The sequence below is a fragment of the Balaenoptera musculus genome, chromosome 10 (genome assembly GCF_009873245.2).
Source record: "Balaenoptera musculus isolate JJ_BM4_2016_0621 chromosome 10, mBalMus1.pri.v3, whole genome shotgun sequence".
In the NCBI taxonomy this organism is placed as follows: Eukaryota; Metazoa; Chordata; class Mammalia; order Artiodactyla; family Balaenopteridae; genus Balaenoptera; species Balaenoptera musculus.
The window spans coordinates 6,532,762-6,550,784 of NC_045794.1; the positions used below are offsets into that span (position 1 = coordinate 6,532,762).

The following is an 18,023-nucleotide window of genomic DNA, read 5'->3' on the forward strand; positions in this document are numbered from 1 at the left end:
CCTCCCACTTCTGTTTCTTCTTCTTCTCTGAGTTCTGTCCTGGGCCGCCTCTGCCATCCTGCCCACTCCAGGACTGGAAGAGGATTCCCGTTTCTGTATGGGCAGGGACCCGTTTCTCTTCTTTCTCTGCTTTTCTCCTCCTGTGTCGCTGACAACTCCAGCCCTTTTCAGTCGAAGAGTTTCTTGCCCCGGCCTCGTGCCTCTTCATTCCAGCGCGGGCATCTCAGCTTTCCCTTCTCTGCTGTCTCCTGGTGCCCCTTTCTGTTTCCCTTGGGGGCACACCGTACTTTCTCTAGGGTCCATTATATCCATCTTTCTTCAGTAACTCCTGGTGGAGCCACATTTCCTAACCTCGTGCCCTTTCCTCCTTGCTAGGTCGCCTTCTCATGCCCCCCACACCCCAAACACTCAGGTACTGGCTTGGATGGGTTACAGCTAGCTCTGCCTGGGCCTCCAGGCCCCTCTCTCCACTTTCCTTTTGTGCCGTTGCCTGGAGACGGGTGGGTCGTGGGGGACCGGGGCAGAGAGGGAGCTGGGGTGAGGGATGGCGGGGGGTGGTGTGTGATGTTCCCTGAAGCGGAACTGTGAGCCCGCCCTCAGGTAGGGGAGGAATTGGAGGGGGTAGGCCCTGGCTTCGTCTTCTCATCTCCTCATCCCGTTTCTACCACTGCCTAAGTTTTCTTTTAGGCTCAGATATGTCACCATCCTAGCCCATCCCTTAGGGTTAAAAAAGGAGGGAGAAGAGCTCGGCCTGGAAGGAGCTGGGAAGAGCCTGGGCCAGGGCCCAGTGGGGGACTGAACTGAACAGTGCAGACAGGGAGGAAATGCAATGGAGGGGGGACCATTGGGGAGAGGAGGAGTCTTGGAACAAAGTTGTGGGGGGTGGGGAGAAGGAGCTGGGTTCTCCTAGGACACAGATGAAGGGAGTGGGCAGCGGGGGCGGGCAGGGTGGAGCTGTCTGGAAAGCCCTGAGGGATAAGGAAGGTGGGACTGGGGGTAATAAAGTGGAGTGCCAACCAGTTCAACAGTCTGAAGAGTGGGATTCATTCCTAGGGCCAGGGAAGCCTTCCTGCTCAGGTTCCCCGGTACCATAGAATCCATTTAGAGCTTCTGGGTATTCCTAGCACTTGGCTGAGCCTGGCCCAGGGAAATATGAGGCAAAATCTACTAGTTGCTACAGAGCCAAGCTCCTTCCTTCTCAGAAGGCTGGTGGGATCCTACCTTCAGGGCCCACCCTCGGCCTCTAGCTGGCGGGCTCACACACACACACCACCCCCAGCCCCAGCCCCAGCCCCAATCTGGAGCGCTATTGAGGGCTCCCAATCCAGAGTCCGGCTCCAGCTCTTCCTGTTTCCCAGCCTGCCTCCCTCCCATTCTCTGGCCTTCCCAATCTCAGCTGCCAAAAATCACCCAGCGTCTTGGTGTCCTTTGTCCTGAGAGATGTTGCTGCTTGGTGTGGGGCAGGGAGAGAGCCCAGGAGACTCTGGGGGGTGGGGACCAGGGGTGCTGGCCTCCTGGCTGAAGACTGGGAGTGGCTGGGGACTGTCAGGGACACAGGCTGCCTGGAGAGGGGTCTGGGGTGGAACTGTCTCCACATTAGAATGATCGCGATGGGGGAACCTGGGCACCTGGGGTTGTTTCCACGTGGAGCCTAATCCCCACCGGACCCCTTCCCTGTAGCCCAAAGTACTGTGAGTGATGACTTCGAACAGATTTGAGAAGGAAAATGGAGCTGCTACCAGCCAGAGGGCCTGAGGATGGTGTCCCACTCCCATAAATGAACGCTCATGCACCCCCATTCCTACCATTTCCTTCTACTGCTTTCCCTTCCCATCTCCCCTAGCTTGTCCTCCCTATCACTGAATTTCCCTCCTCCTCCGCATGGCCACCAAAGGCCTTGTCTATCTTACATTTCTTTCTCATCTTCATTACCACTCCCTTCCACCCGCACTCCATTCTATCTACCTTGTCTTGCCAAATGAAACCCTCCTCAGCTCTTTTGGAACCCCCCTGCCCCCCCTGGAATCCAGCCATCCCCCCGCCCCATCTTCCACCTTCCTCTCCCACCCAGAACCCAGTCCCCTAGAATCTGCATCTGGTCCCACCGTCTCCATCCTTTCTTAAGGTTCCTCTTGCTTTCCCTTCTCTCTCCACATGACATCTCTAGACTTGTCATTCCCCCAAATTCTTATATTTGCTGTTCTTTCCCCAACACCAATCACCCCCATACTCTTCACTCTCGTCCAGAAACCCCATCCTCCTGTGTATGTCTCCATCTTTTCAATTTCTTCCCCTCCTTATGACACCAAACTTCCATCCCATTCTCTCTCACAAATGCCCTCCCAAACCTCTTCTGCTACATGTCCGCCAAAGACGCTGTCACCCCAAGCTTCTTTCCCCTCCCCGTGTCACACACCTCACTGCCCCCGTGGCCCCCAAGAAGCTCAATCTCTCCAACCTAACTCCATTACCCCATCTCTGCCACAAACCCACAGGCTCCCCCCCTCACCTCTACCGCACACCCCTTGGCCCCCAAACTTCTCCAGCCTCCCTCATAACTGCCCATACAACCCACGGCCCCTCCTACCTAGCCCTCTCCCGCGCCAGGCCCGCGGGCTCCCCGCATTCCGCCTGAGCGAACCCCTCCCCGCGCCCAGGCCCCCTCGGCCTCGGTCTCTGCCAACTCGCACGGCGCCTCCCCCTCTCCGGATCCCCCTCCCCCCCCTCGCCTCGCCGCTCGCCTCGCGCTCCCTCCCTAGCGGCTCCCTCCCGGCCCCTCTCTCCTCCGTTCCTCCGCGCTCCCTCCTTCTCCCTCTTCCTCCCTTCTCCCATCCCCCTCTCCCAAGCTCCCTCCCTTCGCCGTCCGCTTTCCTGTGCGAGTCGCCGGACGCGCAGCCCAGCCCGCCCGCCCGCAGCCCCGCGTCGGGCCGGGGCCTGGGGCCGGGACCCGTTTCGGGGGGACCGCCGGCCTCCGGGAGGGGCCAGGAGGGGGCGAGGGAGACGACCGCCCGGCAAGGGGCGGGGGCCGCGGGCGGAGGCCGCCTAGGGGGCCGGGGATCGCGCGAGTGCGGGCTGCGCGGGGCGGGCGCGGGCGCGGGCGGCGGGCGGCGGGTCGGAGCTGAGCGGAGCGCCAGCCGGGCCGCGGGGGCGGGCGGCGGCGCGGCGGGGGCGGGCTGCGCGGCCCGGGCGTTCCGGGTGGCCTGGGGAGGCGGCGGGCCTGGGGAGGGGCCGAGCGAGAGCGGGGATCGGGATTTGCTCCGGAGGCGGGCGGGCGATCCGGGCCAGGTGGGGTAGAAGGGGGGATGGGGGCCGCCCTCCGGGGGGGGTCGGGGCCGCCGCCGCCGCCGTCGCGGCGGCGACTGAAGCCGGGAAGAGGAGAGGGGGGCGGGGGAGCGGCCGCCGCCGCCCCCCGGAGGCGCCGGAGCCCCGAATCCCGCTCGGAGCCAGCCAGCCGTCCCGAGCTACAACCAGGTAAGATCTGCCGCGGCCCGGGCCTCGGGCCCGCCCGGGTGCTGGCCCGCGGCTCCCCACCCCCACCCCTCGTAGTTCCCCCTCCCGCCGCCGCCGCCTCCATTTGTTATTTTCCCGATCCGGTCCCCCACTGCGGGCACTGCCTGGCCTGAGGCTGGGGGCTCAGGGGGTGGGGCCGGCCCCCGAGGAGGGATGGGGGCCAGGGTACCCGGAGGATCGGGAAGCTGGGGGGAGGTGGGAGGATCTCAGGAGGAGGGCTGATGGGGCAGGAGGGTAGCCAGGACCCTGGGACCCAAAGAGGAACCCCGAGGTGGAGGGTCGGCGGAGGAAAAATGGGATGCCCGTGAGGGGGCTTCGGGGCGAAGGCAAAAAGGAATGGAGAGATGGCAGCGAGGTGGGGCATGAGGACTCCAGGAAAAGCCCCAAAGGCCCAGAACCCGGGTTTCAGAGCCTGGGTTTCGGGGTGCTAGGTGTAGAAGGGAGTTGGGAAATGGGGAAGGGGTGTGGTAGGTGGGAAGAGAGGGATTGTAGCTGATGAGGGAGGAGAATGGAACCTGGGGAAACGGGGGCTCTGAGAGGGCCACCTTTGAGAAGAAGAACCCGGCGTGTTCCCGGTGGAAGTGGGAAAGTGATGCCTTTGTGACTCAATTTTCTTTCCCCTACCCCGGGTCACCTCTGACCTTGTTTTTCCAATCTCAGACACAGGTACTTCTTGGCGAGGGGGCACACTGGGGCCCAGTAGTGTGGGTCTCCTCTGCAACTGGTGAGGAGGAAGACTGGAACCCTGAAGGGAGAGTTAGGGAGCAAGGGTTTCTGGGAGGGTGGAAACAGAGGAGAGAATTGGGCAGTCTTATAGGGCACTCCAAACAAGTTGTGACCCCCATCCTCAAATCCCCAGAGCACCCCACTGCCTCTCTAGCTGTGGTTTCCTTAAGAGGGGGTGGATCTTCATTACTGTTTTGTGCTCAGAGATTTCCCTTTGTGCATGGACTTATTTCTACTGGGGTAGGTACTCTTAAGCTCCCTTCCCTGAGGGTGCTATAGGAGGACAGGAGTTGCTTTGGCAACTGTAGGGGGAGTTGCTGGCAGATGGACCCCTGGGATGGACTGTTGAGGGGCAGGTTCTGCCATTTTGTTGCCATGGCAATGATCCAGCGGGATGGCTAATAGTTGGGGGGGTCAGAATCTTGACTGGGCCTTTGGCTATGCCCTTGGAACTCTTGGCTGGATTCTGGAGGATGTTTCTGGTGCTGCTCATGGAGAGGAGGTTCCCCAAGGGGTCCACCCTCTTCCATCCAGGAACAGGTAGACATATTACTTGCAGGTCATAGCTGTTTCTCTAAGACCCTCCCTTTAGGCATGGTGGGAGGATAGAAATGCTCCTGTTCCAAGTTATACCATCTTTTGGCAGTTCATTATTAGGGACTTTTTGTATAGTCTTTTTGCTTCTTTGCACAGGTATTCTTCCATTTTCTTAAACTTGAGTCTTCCTTCCCAAGTATCCCTTTTCGTCTTTCCCAGACTATCCCCACAGTGACCGCTTCCCTCAGCTAACCTTGGACCTTCTGTTTCTCTGACCTTGTAGGAATGGCTGGGCTCTCCATGCCCATCCCAGGTGAGGGTGGCCCAGGGGAGAGGACTGTGGAACAGCCTGGTGTAGTGGAAATACTCCAGAACAGGAGCCGGGAGACCTGGGTCTAGTCCTGGCTGTACCTCTAACTAACTGTGACCTTGGGCAAGTCACTTCTCTTTCTTTGAGCCTCAGCTTCATTGTCAGATGAAGGGATTATAGATAAGATGATATCTGAGGCCCCTCTGACCACTGTAGATTCTAAGGCTTAGGCCAGTGCCTTGTTATCTGCTGGTCTGGGCTGCACTGTTATCTAGGATTGGTTTGTGAGTCTGGCAGGTCTGGAATGATGGTGGAGGCTGGGCCAAAGATCCTGGAATTCACCCTGCAAGCCCATCCTAGAAAGCCTTGTGCCTCGAGTGTATTCCTTCAGACAGCCTCCTCAGATTTCTCCCTTAATTTCTTTTCTTGTTCTTACTGAGAGACTCTTTCCCTATTTTTCATGTTTTCACCTCCGCAATCTGGCCTTTATCCTTTTGCTTTTGCAGTAAGGTGCTGAAAGGTGAATGTGCTTAGTGTTTTGCAGACACATAGTAGGTGCTTATAGATAGATTGGAGTTACAGTGACCGGCTACTAGGACAGGAAGGAGGGTAGCTCAGCTTGTTGGTGCTAAAACATGCTCCAGGTTCTGGAATGTATATATAACCCAACCCTACCTCCTTCTCTCTCCTGCCACTCCTCCCCAGGGTCACCTACCCTTTTATGACTGCTTTTCTCCTTCAGAGCTACTCATTGCTAATTTTATCAGATTTTAACTGATTAAAGAAGTTGAGGTGGGGGAGGGCCACGAGAGGCTTGCTCTGTTCTTCAGGTACATCCCTGCCTTTCTCTGACCTTTTGGATCCCCTGACTCTCACCAACCATGAACAGGTTCTGTGATAGGAAGGAGAGATGAGCACCCCCCTTTAAGGGGCTGGCAAAGACACACCAGTCACAGTCATCTCTCTTGTGCTTTTGTTAGGATTGTTTTCCCCTTTTGTTATGTTGGGTTTTGTTCTTTGGCTTTTTTGGGGGGTTGACAGTATTTGAAAACCAATTCACGCAACAACTCAAAAATGTGGTAATAGTTGTAATGGAAGAGAAATGGCTGGTGTACTGGGCAGAGCATCAGCTGTAAGTTCAGAAGACAGGGGGCTCTGTCCCAGCTATTTTGGGACTCTAAGTAAGTAAATTGTTATTAAGTTTCCTGGAAAGGTTAGGCTCACCCCTCACTGCATCCCTCAGTAGGGTTCAGTGGAGGTGAGTGAGAGGTATTTACTCTGTATTCCTTGGGAAAAATATGCTACAGAATCTAGAAAGGCTATTTCCCTAGCCAGGCCTCCTAACTAACTCAGAATAGGTGGCTAAGCCTACTCCATTTCCACTGAGGCCAGCAGCACTTCATTCGAGAAGACCTACTGAAGTTAGTGGGTTTAAAGGTCAGTAGCAAGAACAGACCAGAACACCCATATATATATGATATCTGTGGGGAATACAGAAAGGAAGAAATCAGTAAGAAGATATCATTTTTGTTCTTAAAAGATCTTACGGTTAGTAATATGGAGAGATGTGACACTTAGCAAGAAATACAAACAAGTGCAAATGAAAATTGCTGGCTATGTAGACAGAGATATGTAGATAGGCCGTGAGGAGGTATGAGTCCCTGTCTAAGCCAGGTGGGAAGATAGGCTTACAAATGTGTACATTTGTCTTGTTTACCCACTGATGTTCACTGATTTGGTTGGTAGAGTGAGAGCCTTGACTTTTCCTCTAGCCTTAGGGAACGCAAGCCCTAGAGCAGGGGTCTTATGAGAGTCTCAGAATTGAAGTTCTGCACTTTGGGGATACCTAGGTTTGGTCTTGGGCTTGGTCGGGCTGTGTGCCTTTGCATTGTAGAATGGGACATTGTTCTCCCAGCTACTCTGATGTGAAAAAAGTTTCTTTTCATATCTCTGGAACTGATCTAGGCCTTCTGAGAATTCTCCCCACCAACTTCTGATGAGAGTACAGCTAAGTACTGAAGAGCGAGCATGGGCTTTGAAGTCAGGGAGGTGGGGCTTGATTCTGGGGCTGTCACTGGTTCCTCACTGTGTATTTCTCACACGAAGTTGGGCAAGTCACAGTGACAATCTTTGAGCCTCGGTTTCTTCACCTATATAATGGGGATAATAAGAATACCTCCTTTTCAGGGTTGGTTGTAAATATTAAATGAAATTGTACATGTAAGGGCTTGACGTAGAGAAGGTACTCCATAAATTAGCTAATACTTCAGCTACATTTCTTTATGCTCCTTTTAAAGGCTCTGTGGAATTCGTGTGCGTGCATCTATTTCCTAGGGATCATGAAGGGTGAAACAGTGTGATCTCCTGAACTGGGGTGCATAGGCACCTCGGCGTTTTCTGCCGTCCCACGAGATGAAAGGGAGGCTATTGCCGGCAGAGTTGCCCTCACAGGTGGCTGGGATGACCCATGGGCACGCCAGCAGTGTCTCATGGCTCGGCTGCTTACTCAGCCCCTTGACAGGCACAGTAGTGTCCCCTTCAGACCAGTGTTCCCCAGTTTGGAGACTCTGATGGTCTTTTTCCAACAGGCTTCACTGAAAACAGACTGTGTGAGTTCCAGGTGCCTGTACTGGAAACTTGGAGATCCTGCTTCCTAGGCCACAGCTGTGGGGAACCTAGGGCGAAGCAGATAAGTTTCTGTATTCAGCTGCCCAGGCGGAGGAGAATGGGGTCTCCACAGCCTGAAGAATGAAGACACGACAGAATAAAGACTCAGTGAGTAGGAGCTAAAATGAGAAACACGAAAGATCAGGGGCAGGGAAGCTTCTGGCCTGTCCCAGGGCCCAGCCCCGCCCCTGCCACCCAGCTCCACTCTTTCCTCCCTCTCTTCCACCGCCAGGCAGCACCTCCACCCCCCAGCAGACGAGCCTGGCTTTGAACCCCATCCCTCTGGGACACCCACTGGAGGGGAAGAATAGAAATAAGGCACATGATAAAGTGAGGTGCAGTGTAGAAAACGACATTATCTGCTTGCTTCCTTCTCCCTCAGATGTCAATGAGGAGTGGACGGAAGAAAGAGGCCCCTGGGCCCCGGGAAGAACTGAGATCGAGGGGCCGGGCCTCCCCTGGAGGGGTCAGCACGTCCAGCAGCGATGGCAAAGCCGAGAAGTCTAGGCAGACGGCCAAGGTATTCTGTCCCCATGTCCTGCAACAGGATGCTCAGGCACCAGGGCTGATGGTGTGTATGTGTGTTGGGGAGAACTTCCTGTCTGGCTGAGGGTACTGGTGGAGCTCGGGAGGTATAGGACAGGAATTTTCTTTCTCTCTAACAGAAGGCCCGAGTAGAGGAAGCCTCCACCCCCAAGGTCAGCAAGCAGGGCCGGAGTGAGGAGATCTCGGAGAGCGAAAGTGAGGAGACCAACGCGCCAAAAAAGACCAAAACTGAGGTGGGAGACCCTTGCAGCCATCCTGACCCATTTTCTGACCATTCTTTCACCCAAACTTCCTTTTGCTCACAGTTCTTATTTTAGTTTTGCCTGGAATATGAGAGGAAAGTCTTATCCTCGTGCTTATTAAAGTAGCCTATGTGTCAGTCAGATCTGCAGGGCTTTGGCCAGACTGTCAGATGATCAGGCAGGGCCAGAAGGGGACTGGAAGAGTGTGGGATTCTAGCCTCTCCTCTTCTAGGTGCTTTCGTGCAGGGGCTGGGGAGGAGATCCAGGCTGAGGGGTCTCAGTGGAAGGAACAAATAAATCATAAGGAGCATGCAGAAGTGGCCTTTTTAAGAACCAGTGGTTTCCGGGATGTTTAGTTAAAGGGGTAGATGAGATGAGAGGATGGCAGATGGGCTGGTGGAAGACAGGGATTTGGGTTCAGCTGTGGATTGGGAGAAGGTGCTAGAGACGGACACTTGAGGAGGGAACTCAGACGGCTGCTGGGGAGCAGCAGAGACTGTGGGGGGAGTGGGGGAATCCCCGGATGGCAGGGAGGTGGGCTCGAGCAGGAGTACTCATCGCATCGTGGTCCAGTGGTGTGCTGTGAGCGGGAGGTTATTTTGTGCGAGGGAGGCCCCAAATCCAGAAGCAAGGAAGGAAAAGGAAAGGGACAAATGGCCCTCCCTCCTCTCCAGCAGGAGCGCCCTCGGCCACAGTCTCCCTCGGATCTGGATAGTTTGGACGGGCGGAGCCTCAATGATGATGGCAGCAGCGACCCTAGGGATATCGACCAGGATAACCGAAGCACGTCCCCCAGCATCTACAGCCCTGGAAGCGTGGAGAATGACTCCGACTCGTCTTCTGGCCTGTCCCAGGGCCCAGCCCGCCCCTACCATCCACCTCCACTCTTTCCTCCCTCCCCTCCCCCTCCAGATAGCACCCCCCGACAGCCAGAGCCTGGCTTTGAATCCCATCCTGCTGGGACACCCACTGGGTATCATGCTCCCATGGAGCCTCCCACATCTCGAATGTTCCAGGCTCCTCCAGGGGCCCCTCCCCCTCATCCACAGCTCTATCCTGGGGGCGCTGGTGGAGGAGTTCTGTCTGGACCCCCAGTGGGCCCCAAGGGGGGAGGGGCTGCCGCTTCAGTGGGGGCCCCTAGTGGGGGTAAGCAGCACCCCCAGCCCCCCAACCCCATTTCAATATCAGGCTCTGGGGCTGGTGGTGCTCCCCCAACAAAGCCGCCCAATACCCCAGCTGGTGGAAACCTACCGTCTGCTCCACCACCAGCCACCTTCCCCCACGTGACACCAAACCTGCCTCCCCCGCCTGCCCTGAGACCCCTTAACAATGCCTCGGCCTCTCCTCCTGGCCTGGGGGCCCAGCCGCTAGCTGGGCATCTGCCCTCTCCCCATGCCATGGGGCAGGGTATGGGTGGACTTCCTCCCGGCCCAGAGAAGGGCCCCACTCTTGCTCCCTCACCCCACCCTTTGCCCCCTCCGTCCACCTCTTCTGCTCCCGCCCCGCCGATGAGGTATCCTTACTCGTCCTCCAGCAGCAGCTCTGCAGCAGCCTCCTCTTCCAGTTCTTCGGCCTCGGCCTCGGCCTCCCAGTACCCAGCTTCCCAGGCACTGCCCAGTTATCCCCACTCCTTCCCTCCCCCCACCAGCCTCTCCGTCTCCAATCAGCCACCCAAGTATACTCAGCCTTCTCTCCCGTCCCAAGCTGTCTGGAGCCAGGGTCCCCCCCCGCCTCCTCCCTATGGCCGCCTCTTGGCCAACAGCAATGCCCACCCAGGCCCCCTCCCTCCTTCAGCTGGAGGCCAACCCACTGCCCACCCACCAGTCCCGACACATCACCACCACCACCAGCAACAGCAGCAGCAGCAGCATCATGGGGGATCTGCGCCGCCCCCACCCGGGGCATATCCTCACCCCCTGGAGAGCGGTAGCGCCCACCACGCACACCCCTATGCCATGTCTCCCTCCCTGGGGTCTCTGAGGCCCTACCCACCAGGGCCCGCACACCTGCCTCCACCTCACAGCCAGGTGGCCTACAGCCAAGCAGGTCCCAGCGGCCCCCCAGCCTCTTCCTCTTCCAATGCCTCTTCCTCCTCTCAAGGGTCCTACCCGTGTTCACACCCCTCTCCTTCCCAGGGCCCCCAAGGGGCGCCCTACCCCTTCCCACCGGTGCCCCCGGTCACCACCTCCTCGTCTACGCTTTCCACGGTCATTGCCACAGTGGCTTCCTCGCCAGCAGGCTACAAGACAGCCTCCCCACCTGGGCCCCCACCGTATGGCAAGCGAGCCCCGTCCCCAGGGGCCTACAAGACAGCCACCCCGCCCGGATACAAGCCGGGGTCCCCGCCCTCCTTCCGAACGGGGACCCCACCGGGCTACCGAGGCGCCTCGCCGCCCGCAGGCCCAGGGACCTTCAAGCCGGGCTCGCCCACGGTGGGGCCCGGGCCGCTGCCGCCTCCGGGCCCCTCGGGCCTGTCATCCCTGCCACCACCGCCTGCGGCCCCCGCCTCAGGGCCGCCCCTGAGCGCCACGCAGATCAAACAGGAGCCGGCTGAGGAATATGAGGCCCCCGAGAGCCCGGCGCCCCCGGCCCGCAGCCCCTCGCCCCCTCCCAAGGTGGTAGACGTGCCCAGCCACGCCAGCCAGTCGGCCAGGTGAGCGGCGGCGGGGTGGGGGGGTGGCGGGCGCGGGACGGGCCTTGCGTTCGTTCGTGTGGTGCTTTTCAAAGTACTCCAGACCCTGGTCTCGGCCGCTGGTGCGGAGCCGCTCGCAGGGGCTGAGCGCGCGCTGCCTCCGCGCCCGGCAGGTTCAACAAACACCTGGACCGCGGCTTTAACTCGTGCGCGCGCAGCGATCTGTACTTCGTGCCGCTGGAGGGCTCCAAGCTGGCCAAGAAGCGAGCCGACCTGGTGGAGAAGGTGCGGCGCGAGGCCGAGCAGCGCGCGCGCGAAGAAAAGGAGCGCGAGCGCGAGCGGGAACGCGAGAAGGAGCGCGAGCGCGAAAAGGAGCGCGAGCTGGAACGCAGCGTGGTGAGTGCGTCACCGCGCGCTGCCTCCCGCCTCTGGCCCGCCCTCTACGCGACTCGGGGAGGCTCGAGGGGTGGGGATGGGGGTCATGCGCCGCCTGTCGGAGAGGAGGAGCCACTGCAGCCCAGGAAATGGAGACCAAAGGATTCCAGCGGGAGGAATTGCATCTCTGGGCTGGAGGAAGGCAAGCTCAGGTCAGAGTACCTGTGGATCGCAGGAAGAGCCACTAACCTACACAGGAAGAGAAGGGGCAGGGAAGTCCCTGGCAGGCTGAGTTCCAATAAGTTGAAGCTTTAGGTATTCAATGCTGAGACCTGAGCAGCTGAGGACCAGGACCAGCCACCTCTTTCCAACCTGCCTTTTTGACCCCGCTTCTCCGTTATCCCACAGAAGTTGGCTCAGGAGGGCCGTGCTCCAGTGGAGTGCCCATCTCTCGGCCCAGTGCCCCATCGCCCTCCATTTGAGCCGGGCAGTGCTGTGGCTACAGTGCCCCCCTACCTGGGTCCCGACACTCCAGCCCTGCGCACCCTCAGTGAATACGCCCGGCCCCACGTCATGTCTCCTGGAAATCGCAACCATCCATTCTACGTGCCCCTGGGGGCAGTGGACCCGGGCCTCCTGGGTTACAATGTCCCGGCCCTGTACAGCAGTGACCCAGCAGCCCGGGAGAGGGAGCGGGAAGCCCGTGAACGAGACCTGCGTGACCGCCTCAAGCCTGGCTTCGAGGTGAAGCCTAGTGAGCTGGAACCCCTACACGGGGTCCCTGGGCCAGGCCTGGATCCCTTCCCCCGACACGGGGGCCTGGCTCTGCAGCCTGGCCCACCTGGCTTGCACCCTTTCCCCTTTCATCCGAGCCTGGGGCCCCTGGAGAGAGAACGTCTAGCGCTGGCAGCTGGGCCAGCCCTGCGGCCTGACATGTCCTACGCGGAGCGTCTGGCAGCTGAGAGGCAGCATGCAGAAAGGGTGGCTGCCCTGGGCAACGACCCGCTGGCCCGGCTGCAGATGCTCAACGTGACCCCCCATCACCACCAGCACTCCCACATCCACTCTCACCTGCACCTCCACCAGCAGGATGCCATCCATGCAGGTGAGACTCCTGCTTCCTTGCCCAGGCCCTTTGAGGCCACCTTGCCCCCCTGGCAAGTGATCGGGTGCTTCTGTTCCTCGGGCCAGGACTTCCCTCCCCACGTCTGGCCTGAGCCTCTCTCCTGAGATTGCTGCCCTGGTCTTTGCCTTCCCAGCCTGTCCCCTCCTGCCCCAGCCTTGCCACGGAGACCCTTCCTCACACCCCAGCCCTCTTCAGGTCTGGTGCCCACCCACGATAGAGGCCCAAGGTGGAAACCTTTGAAGGAGCACGGTCTTCCTCCCCTCACAGCCCCTGTCTCTGAGCCCTTCACGTAACTATTTTCTTCTTCCTCTGGATTCAACTCTTGTTTCTTGCCATCTTCTCCCCTCCCTGGCAGAGGTGTTTCATATTCCTCTCTGCCTCTAGATCTGTGACCTTCTGGAAAGAGCCTTGTGGCTCTGGTTGTGGGATCACAGTTGACAACGAGCTTTACTCACTGTCTTTTCACCGCATTTCTTATTGTCAGAACACTGCCCCGTCTAGCCTCACAGTCACGTTCATTGCAGGCTCCTTGTGCTTTCTCTCTTTTAAGCTCCTCCCGTCTCATTTCCTAAACTTCCTATCCTCTTCCGTCTCCTCTCAACAGTCCACTCCTCCCTCCCTATTCCTCAGGTCCCTCTGACAACTGTAATCGCCTGTCCTCTGCCATATGTACATCCCTACTGCAGTAGGGTCTTACCCTGTCCATCTCCCAGGCCCCTAGTTCCTCTATTGTGCCTCCCTGATCCACTGGATCTCCCAGTGTGTGATCGTCTACCTCTCGTCCCAGGCATGGATGCCTTCACCCAAATGCCTGGCTTTCCCCAAACCTCCCTCTGGTGACACCTTCCTCTTCTCTACCCTCCAGCCTCTGCCTCGGTGCACCCTCTCATTGACCCCCTGGCCTCAGGGTCTCACCTTACCCGGATCCCCTACCCAGCTGGGACCCTCCCCAACCCCCTTCTTCCTCACCCTCTGCACGAGAACGAAGTTCTTCGTCACCAGCTCTTTGGTAAGGATGGAGGTCTCGGGGTTGGGGAACGTCTCATGAGGGAAGGGCAGAAAGGAGGAAGTTAGGTGGTGGGATGGGCCTGGTTGGGCTTGGGGAGAGATGAGGAGGTGCCCAGAGGAGCTGGGAATGGGAGTAGGAGGGCTGAGGCCCTGCCCAAGAGAGGCACAGGTTTTAGGGCCAGGCTAAGAGGCCTGAATCCTAACCACCCCTGGCAACTTGCTGGACTGGCTGTCACCTAAGGTGATGAGTGGCAGTTCCTCTGTAGGCAAAGCGGCTGGCTGCCTCAGTGCGCCGTCAGTCATGTGGCCCCTGCCCTCCCTGCCCACAGCTGCTCCTTACCGGGACCTGCCAGCCTCCCTCTCTGCCCCGATGTCAGCAGCTCACCAGCTGCAGGCCATGCACGCGCAGTCCGCTGAGCTGCAGCGCTTGGCGCTCGAGCAGCAGCAGTGGCTGCACGCCCATCACCCGCTGCACAGTGTGCCCCTCCCTGCCCAGGAGGACTACTACAGGTACCGCACGGCGCCCTAGGCCAGCCGGAGGGGACGCAGCTCAGCCCGCCTGGGAAGGGGCGTGGCTCCCGTGGGAGGGGAACCCCTTCCCCACCATCCTCTGTGAGAGGGGCCGGGTCAGGATGGACCTCAGTCTCTCAGTCCCTGCTCTGCCCCCCTCTTCCCCCAGTCACCTGAAGAAGGAAAGCGACAAGCCGCTGTAGAACCTGCGATCGATCAAGAGAGCACCCGTGGCCCCTGCATCTGGACCCAGGAGGCCTCCCTCCCCGCCTGCCGCTCAGAGCGGAGGGGGGTGCCGCTCAGTCCCAGGGCCTGGGCCTCTGGGCAGAAGGAAGGAGGAAGGGACAGATGGAAGGCCAAGGCTCCTGTGGTGTGCGGAGGTGGGGAGGGGGCGGGGGTGAGGGCGGAAAGCGCACAGCATCTTGGACCAGGTCCCTCTCCCTTGGCCCCCGCCTTTCTCCCTCCCCCACGCCCCACCCCCGTGGCCACCGCCTCTCCCCCACCCCTTGGTGTGATTATTTCATCTGTTAGATGTGGCTGTTTTGCGTAGCATCGTGTGCCGCCCCTGCCCCTCCCCAGCCCCCGTGTGCGCGCCCCCCACTGCGATGTATGCCCCTCGCCCTTCCCCCACATTAATAATTTATATATATAAATATCTATATGACGCTCTTTAAAAAACATCCCGAACAAAACCAACCAAACAAAAACATCCTCACGACTCCCCAGGAAGATGTCTGTGGCTGTTTCTTTGTGGGCTACGGGGCGTGGGTTGGGGGCGTGGGTCTCTGCGCGGCGACGCCTCGAGAGAAAGCTGTGGGATCACCGGAGACTAGCCCGGAGGTGGGTGGGGCCCCTGGAGAGTTGCAGAGGGGACCTCGAAGAGCCCGGGGTCCTGGAGCCCTGGCTCTGCCCTAACGGGGTCCGTTATGGCAGAGTCTTGGCCTTCCTCCCAAGGCCGGCAAGTCAGGATGCTGGCGGCCTGGGACAGCTCTAGGGAACTACGCAGACTTGGGAGGCGTTTCTGCCACTGGTCCCACAGCTAGGGGCCACCAGAAACCTGCATCCTTTCCGTAGGATAGTTAGAAATGGTGTTGAAGCGGAGGTGCAGGGGGCGTGGCTGCAATAAGTTAAAGCGTTCAGAACTCAGGAGTCTTAACCACCCTATAGTTGGAGGACGGAGTGGGTGACAATTTCAAACGCCCAGAAGGGAAAGGAAATTAGAGGGCGTTAGCTTCCCCCCACCCCGCCCCAAGGCCATTTTCCGAAAGCGCGGGAGCTGCTTTAACGCCAAGCTTTTACTGCTGCGAATCCCTGTCTACGTTCTTAAAAACTAAAGGGGAGTGACTGGCTTCTTCCTCAGCCAATCGGCATCGAGTTATTTGCATAGGCCTGTACCAAACGTTCACAAACTCTAGGAAGGAATGATTTAAGAGAGTTCTTTTGAATAGTGTTTTCCCTTCTGAAAGTTGCAGTGTGCCCTGTTGCTTGTATAGCAGTAAAGAGTAGGAAATTCCAATGGGAGCTCACCCTAACCAATAGTGGAGTTGGTGGACATGCCACCTTCTCTCCAGGGTGTGTCTCGGCAGTGTTACAGCTCTTTTAGAATTTGTCTAGTAGGTTTTCTGGTTTTCACCGGAAAACCCCCACCATACAGTTTGTTTCTAATAATAGAATAATTTTTGAGTGAGCTTTAGAATCTTTAGGTTGCAAGCTTGTTTAGTTTTCTCATTACAAACTCGATACCGGGGTGTTATGAGTGGAGAAATGGAGGTTGCACCGCGAGGTTTCCGGCTTTAGCTGATGCAGCTTCCCATCTGCCCCACCCGTTGGGAGAGCCGCTCTAGGAGACTGCTCGTTTCTCTTGGGCGTTTCCCTGGCTCCGTTGCACGTGCATCTTTTGTTCTATGGCGTCCGCCTCGGCTCAAGCTGCAGCGTTGAGTGCCGAGCAGGCCAAGGGTGAGAAGCCGTCTAGTTGTCGGGTGGGCTTTCTGCTAGAAAAAGATGCGGGAGGAAGATCCGGGGCGAGAAACGTGGCTGCGTTTGCTGGGAAATGCGGGTGCGCGGTACCATACTCTCACTTAAGAAGGGTCCTCGCTCTTAGAGAGAGTCGGAGGCCGGGCTATTCGGGTTACTATGGTTTCAGTCCGTTAAGTAATTTCCTGTCCTCTTCCTTGTGTTTTCGGCTGGGCCCGCCGGCCGTGCTCCGATGCCTACACGGGACTCTTTCCGGGGATGTGTCTGATGTACAGTGGTTCTGGCCGAGGTGATCCAGGCGTTCTCGGCCCCGGAGAACGCCGTGCGCATGGACGAGGCGCGGGACAACGCGTGCAACGACATGGGCAAGATGTTGCAATTCGTGCTGCCCGTTGCCACGCAGATTCAGCAGGAGGTTATCAAAGCTTATGGCTTCAGCTGCGACGGGGAAGGTGGGTCAGACGGGGGTTGAGGAGAGAGCGAGGGATCTTTTGGGGCTCTGAGCCGTCGTCCCCTTTCTCGCCACATGGCGGCAGCCACACTCTACCTGTATTCGTACTCGTGAACTTGAGCCAAGCGAAGTCTGAAGTGCGTTTTCTAGTTACCATTAATTATACTGTTATCCCATTTTAAGATGAGGAAACAGACTCTAGAAATAAACCAAGTGCTGGAGGTCACAGCCGAGCTGGACCTGAAACCCGTTCTGATGGCTTGTAGTGAAGTATCGGCATGACCGCACAGTTCTGTAGCCCCCTCTAAGGTGTTTCAGCTCATCTCTGTATGAGGGTTGGCAGTCAATTCCTTTGGTGAGATCAGGGTGTTCCCCAAGGGTGCTTACTGATTCAGCCCAGCTGGCCCATGGCCCTCCTGTGTCCTGGTTATAGACTGGTGATCTTGTGGATGTGCATCCTTTGGGGTCTCGTGACTAAATTGCTAAAATGGTTCACCTGATGGTGGGAAGCATGCTTCGGGATATTTTCATTCACTGCATCCCATCTAGTTGTACCCCAGTGTAGACCAGGAAGTAGTTGATCCAACCACACAGGGCAGAGGCCTGCATGTGTCTTGTTTTGCAGACAGCTACCTGGGGCCAGAGCGAGAGAAGCCAGCGACTCGGGCTCAAGCTGCCTCCTCCTGCCATCTTGGGCACATCCGTCCGCTGGGGGTGTGGATTGATGCTCCTGTTTCCCTTTGCAGGTGTCCTTAAGTTTGCCCGCTTGGTCAAGTCTTACGAGGCCCAGGATCCCGAGATTGCCAGCCTGTCGGGCAAGCTGAAGGCGCTGTTCCTGCCGCCCATGACCCTGCCGCCCCACGGGCCTGCTTCGGGTGGCAGTGTGGCCGCCTCCTGAGGGTTGGCCCTCCCGTGGCACTGCTGGGGAAGGGAAGACCTTGGTGTTCCGGAGGATATAAATGTGCCTATGACTTAGCCTTGCCGTCTGTCCTTTGTGACCCTGACAACCTCTACGTCCTGGCCTGATGCGCTCTGCCTTGCAGGCTGCTCCATCTCCCGGTCCAGATCCTCCCCGTGCTCCTGCTGGGCCCAACCAGCTCCAGGGCAGAGTGGGAGGAGGGGCCGGCTCCTCAACGCCCTGGGTTGGGGGGCCTGCACAGGGCAGCCCCGCCTCTGAGGAGTGGGGCTTCCTGGGCTTTTCCTGAGGCCCCTTGGCTTCTGCGTGCTGGGAGGCTCCCCCATTGGTTGGTGCTCCCTTGGCCAGGGTTACTTCCTGGTCTCTGCCCGCAGCACCCATCCTCCCTCAGTTCCGTTGGCCGGAGCGCCAGGTGGAGCTCCAGGTGGCTCCTCCCTTCCCCAGGGAAGGAGGCGGGGGAGAGGCAGGCGGCGCTGGACTGCGGCCTGGGGCT

At 58.4% G+C, this 18,023-nt stretch overlaps 2 protein-coding genes and 1 non-coding gene across 7 annotated transcripts; all 3 read left to right on the forward strand.

Moving 5' to 3' along the window:
- Window positions 1-3,331: 3,331 nt before the first annotated feature.
- ATN1 (atrophin 1) lies at window positions 3,332-14,918 on the forward strand. 4 transcript variants are annotated; one of them, XM_036865298.1, is made up of 10 exons: window positions 3,332-3,471; window positions 7,672-7,858; window positions 8,133-8,321; window positions 8,416-8,529; window positions 9,213-11,191; window positions 11,344-11,566; window positions 11,954-12,650; window positions 13,537-13,680; window positions 14,009-14,189; window positions 14,359-14,918. In XM_036865298.1, exons 2-10 carry the CDS (start codon window positions 7,832-7,834, stop codon window positions 14,390-14,392), a joined length of 3,588 nt encoding a protein of 1,195 aa, XP_036721193.1. In that variant the 5' UTR covers window positions 3,332-3,471; window positions 7,672-7,831; the 3' UTR covers window positions 14,393-14,918. The 4 variants fall into 4 exon arrangements, with proteins under 4 accessions (XP_036721193.1, XP_036721194.1, XP_036721195.1 ...); XM_036865299.1 differs by having other exon boundaries at window positions 9,216-11,191; XM_036865300.1 differs by having other exon boundaries at window positions 3,333-3,471; window positions 8,133-8,270.
- Window positions 14,919-15,625: 707 nt separating this feature from the next.
- On the forward strand, window positions 15,626-17,589 carry C10H12orf57 (chromosome 10 C12orf57 homolog). Of its 2 annotated transcripts, none has more exons than XM_036865303.1 (3): window positions 15,626-16,145; window positions 16,439-16,615; window positions 17,361-17,589. In XM_036865303.1, the coding sequence occupies exons 1-3, from the start codon at window positions 16,094-16,096 to the stop codon at window positions 17,510-17,512; spliced, it is 381 nt and encodes a 126-aa protein (XP_036721198.1). In that variant the 5' UTR covers window positions 15,626-16,093; the 3' UTR covers window positions 17,513-17,589. The 2 variants fall into 2 exon arrangements, with proteins under 2 accessions (XP_036721198.1, XP_036721197.1); XM_036865302.1 differs by lacking the exon at window positions 15,626-16,145 and adding an exon at window positions 16,165-16,245.
- Window positions 15,773-15,834, forward strand: LOC118902904. Its single transcript, XR_005021620.1, has one exon. It is a non-coding gene; the product is annotated as a U7 small nuclear RNA (small nuclear RNA).
- Window positions 17,590-18,023: the final 434 nt, after the last annotated feature.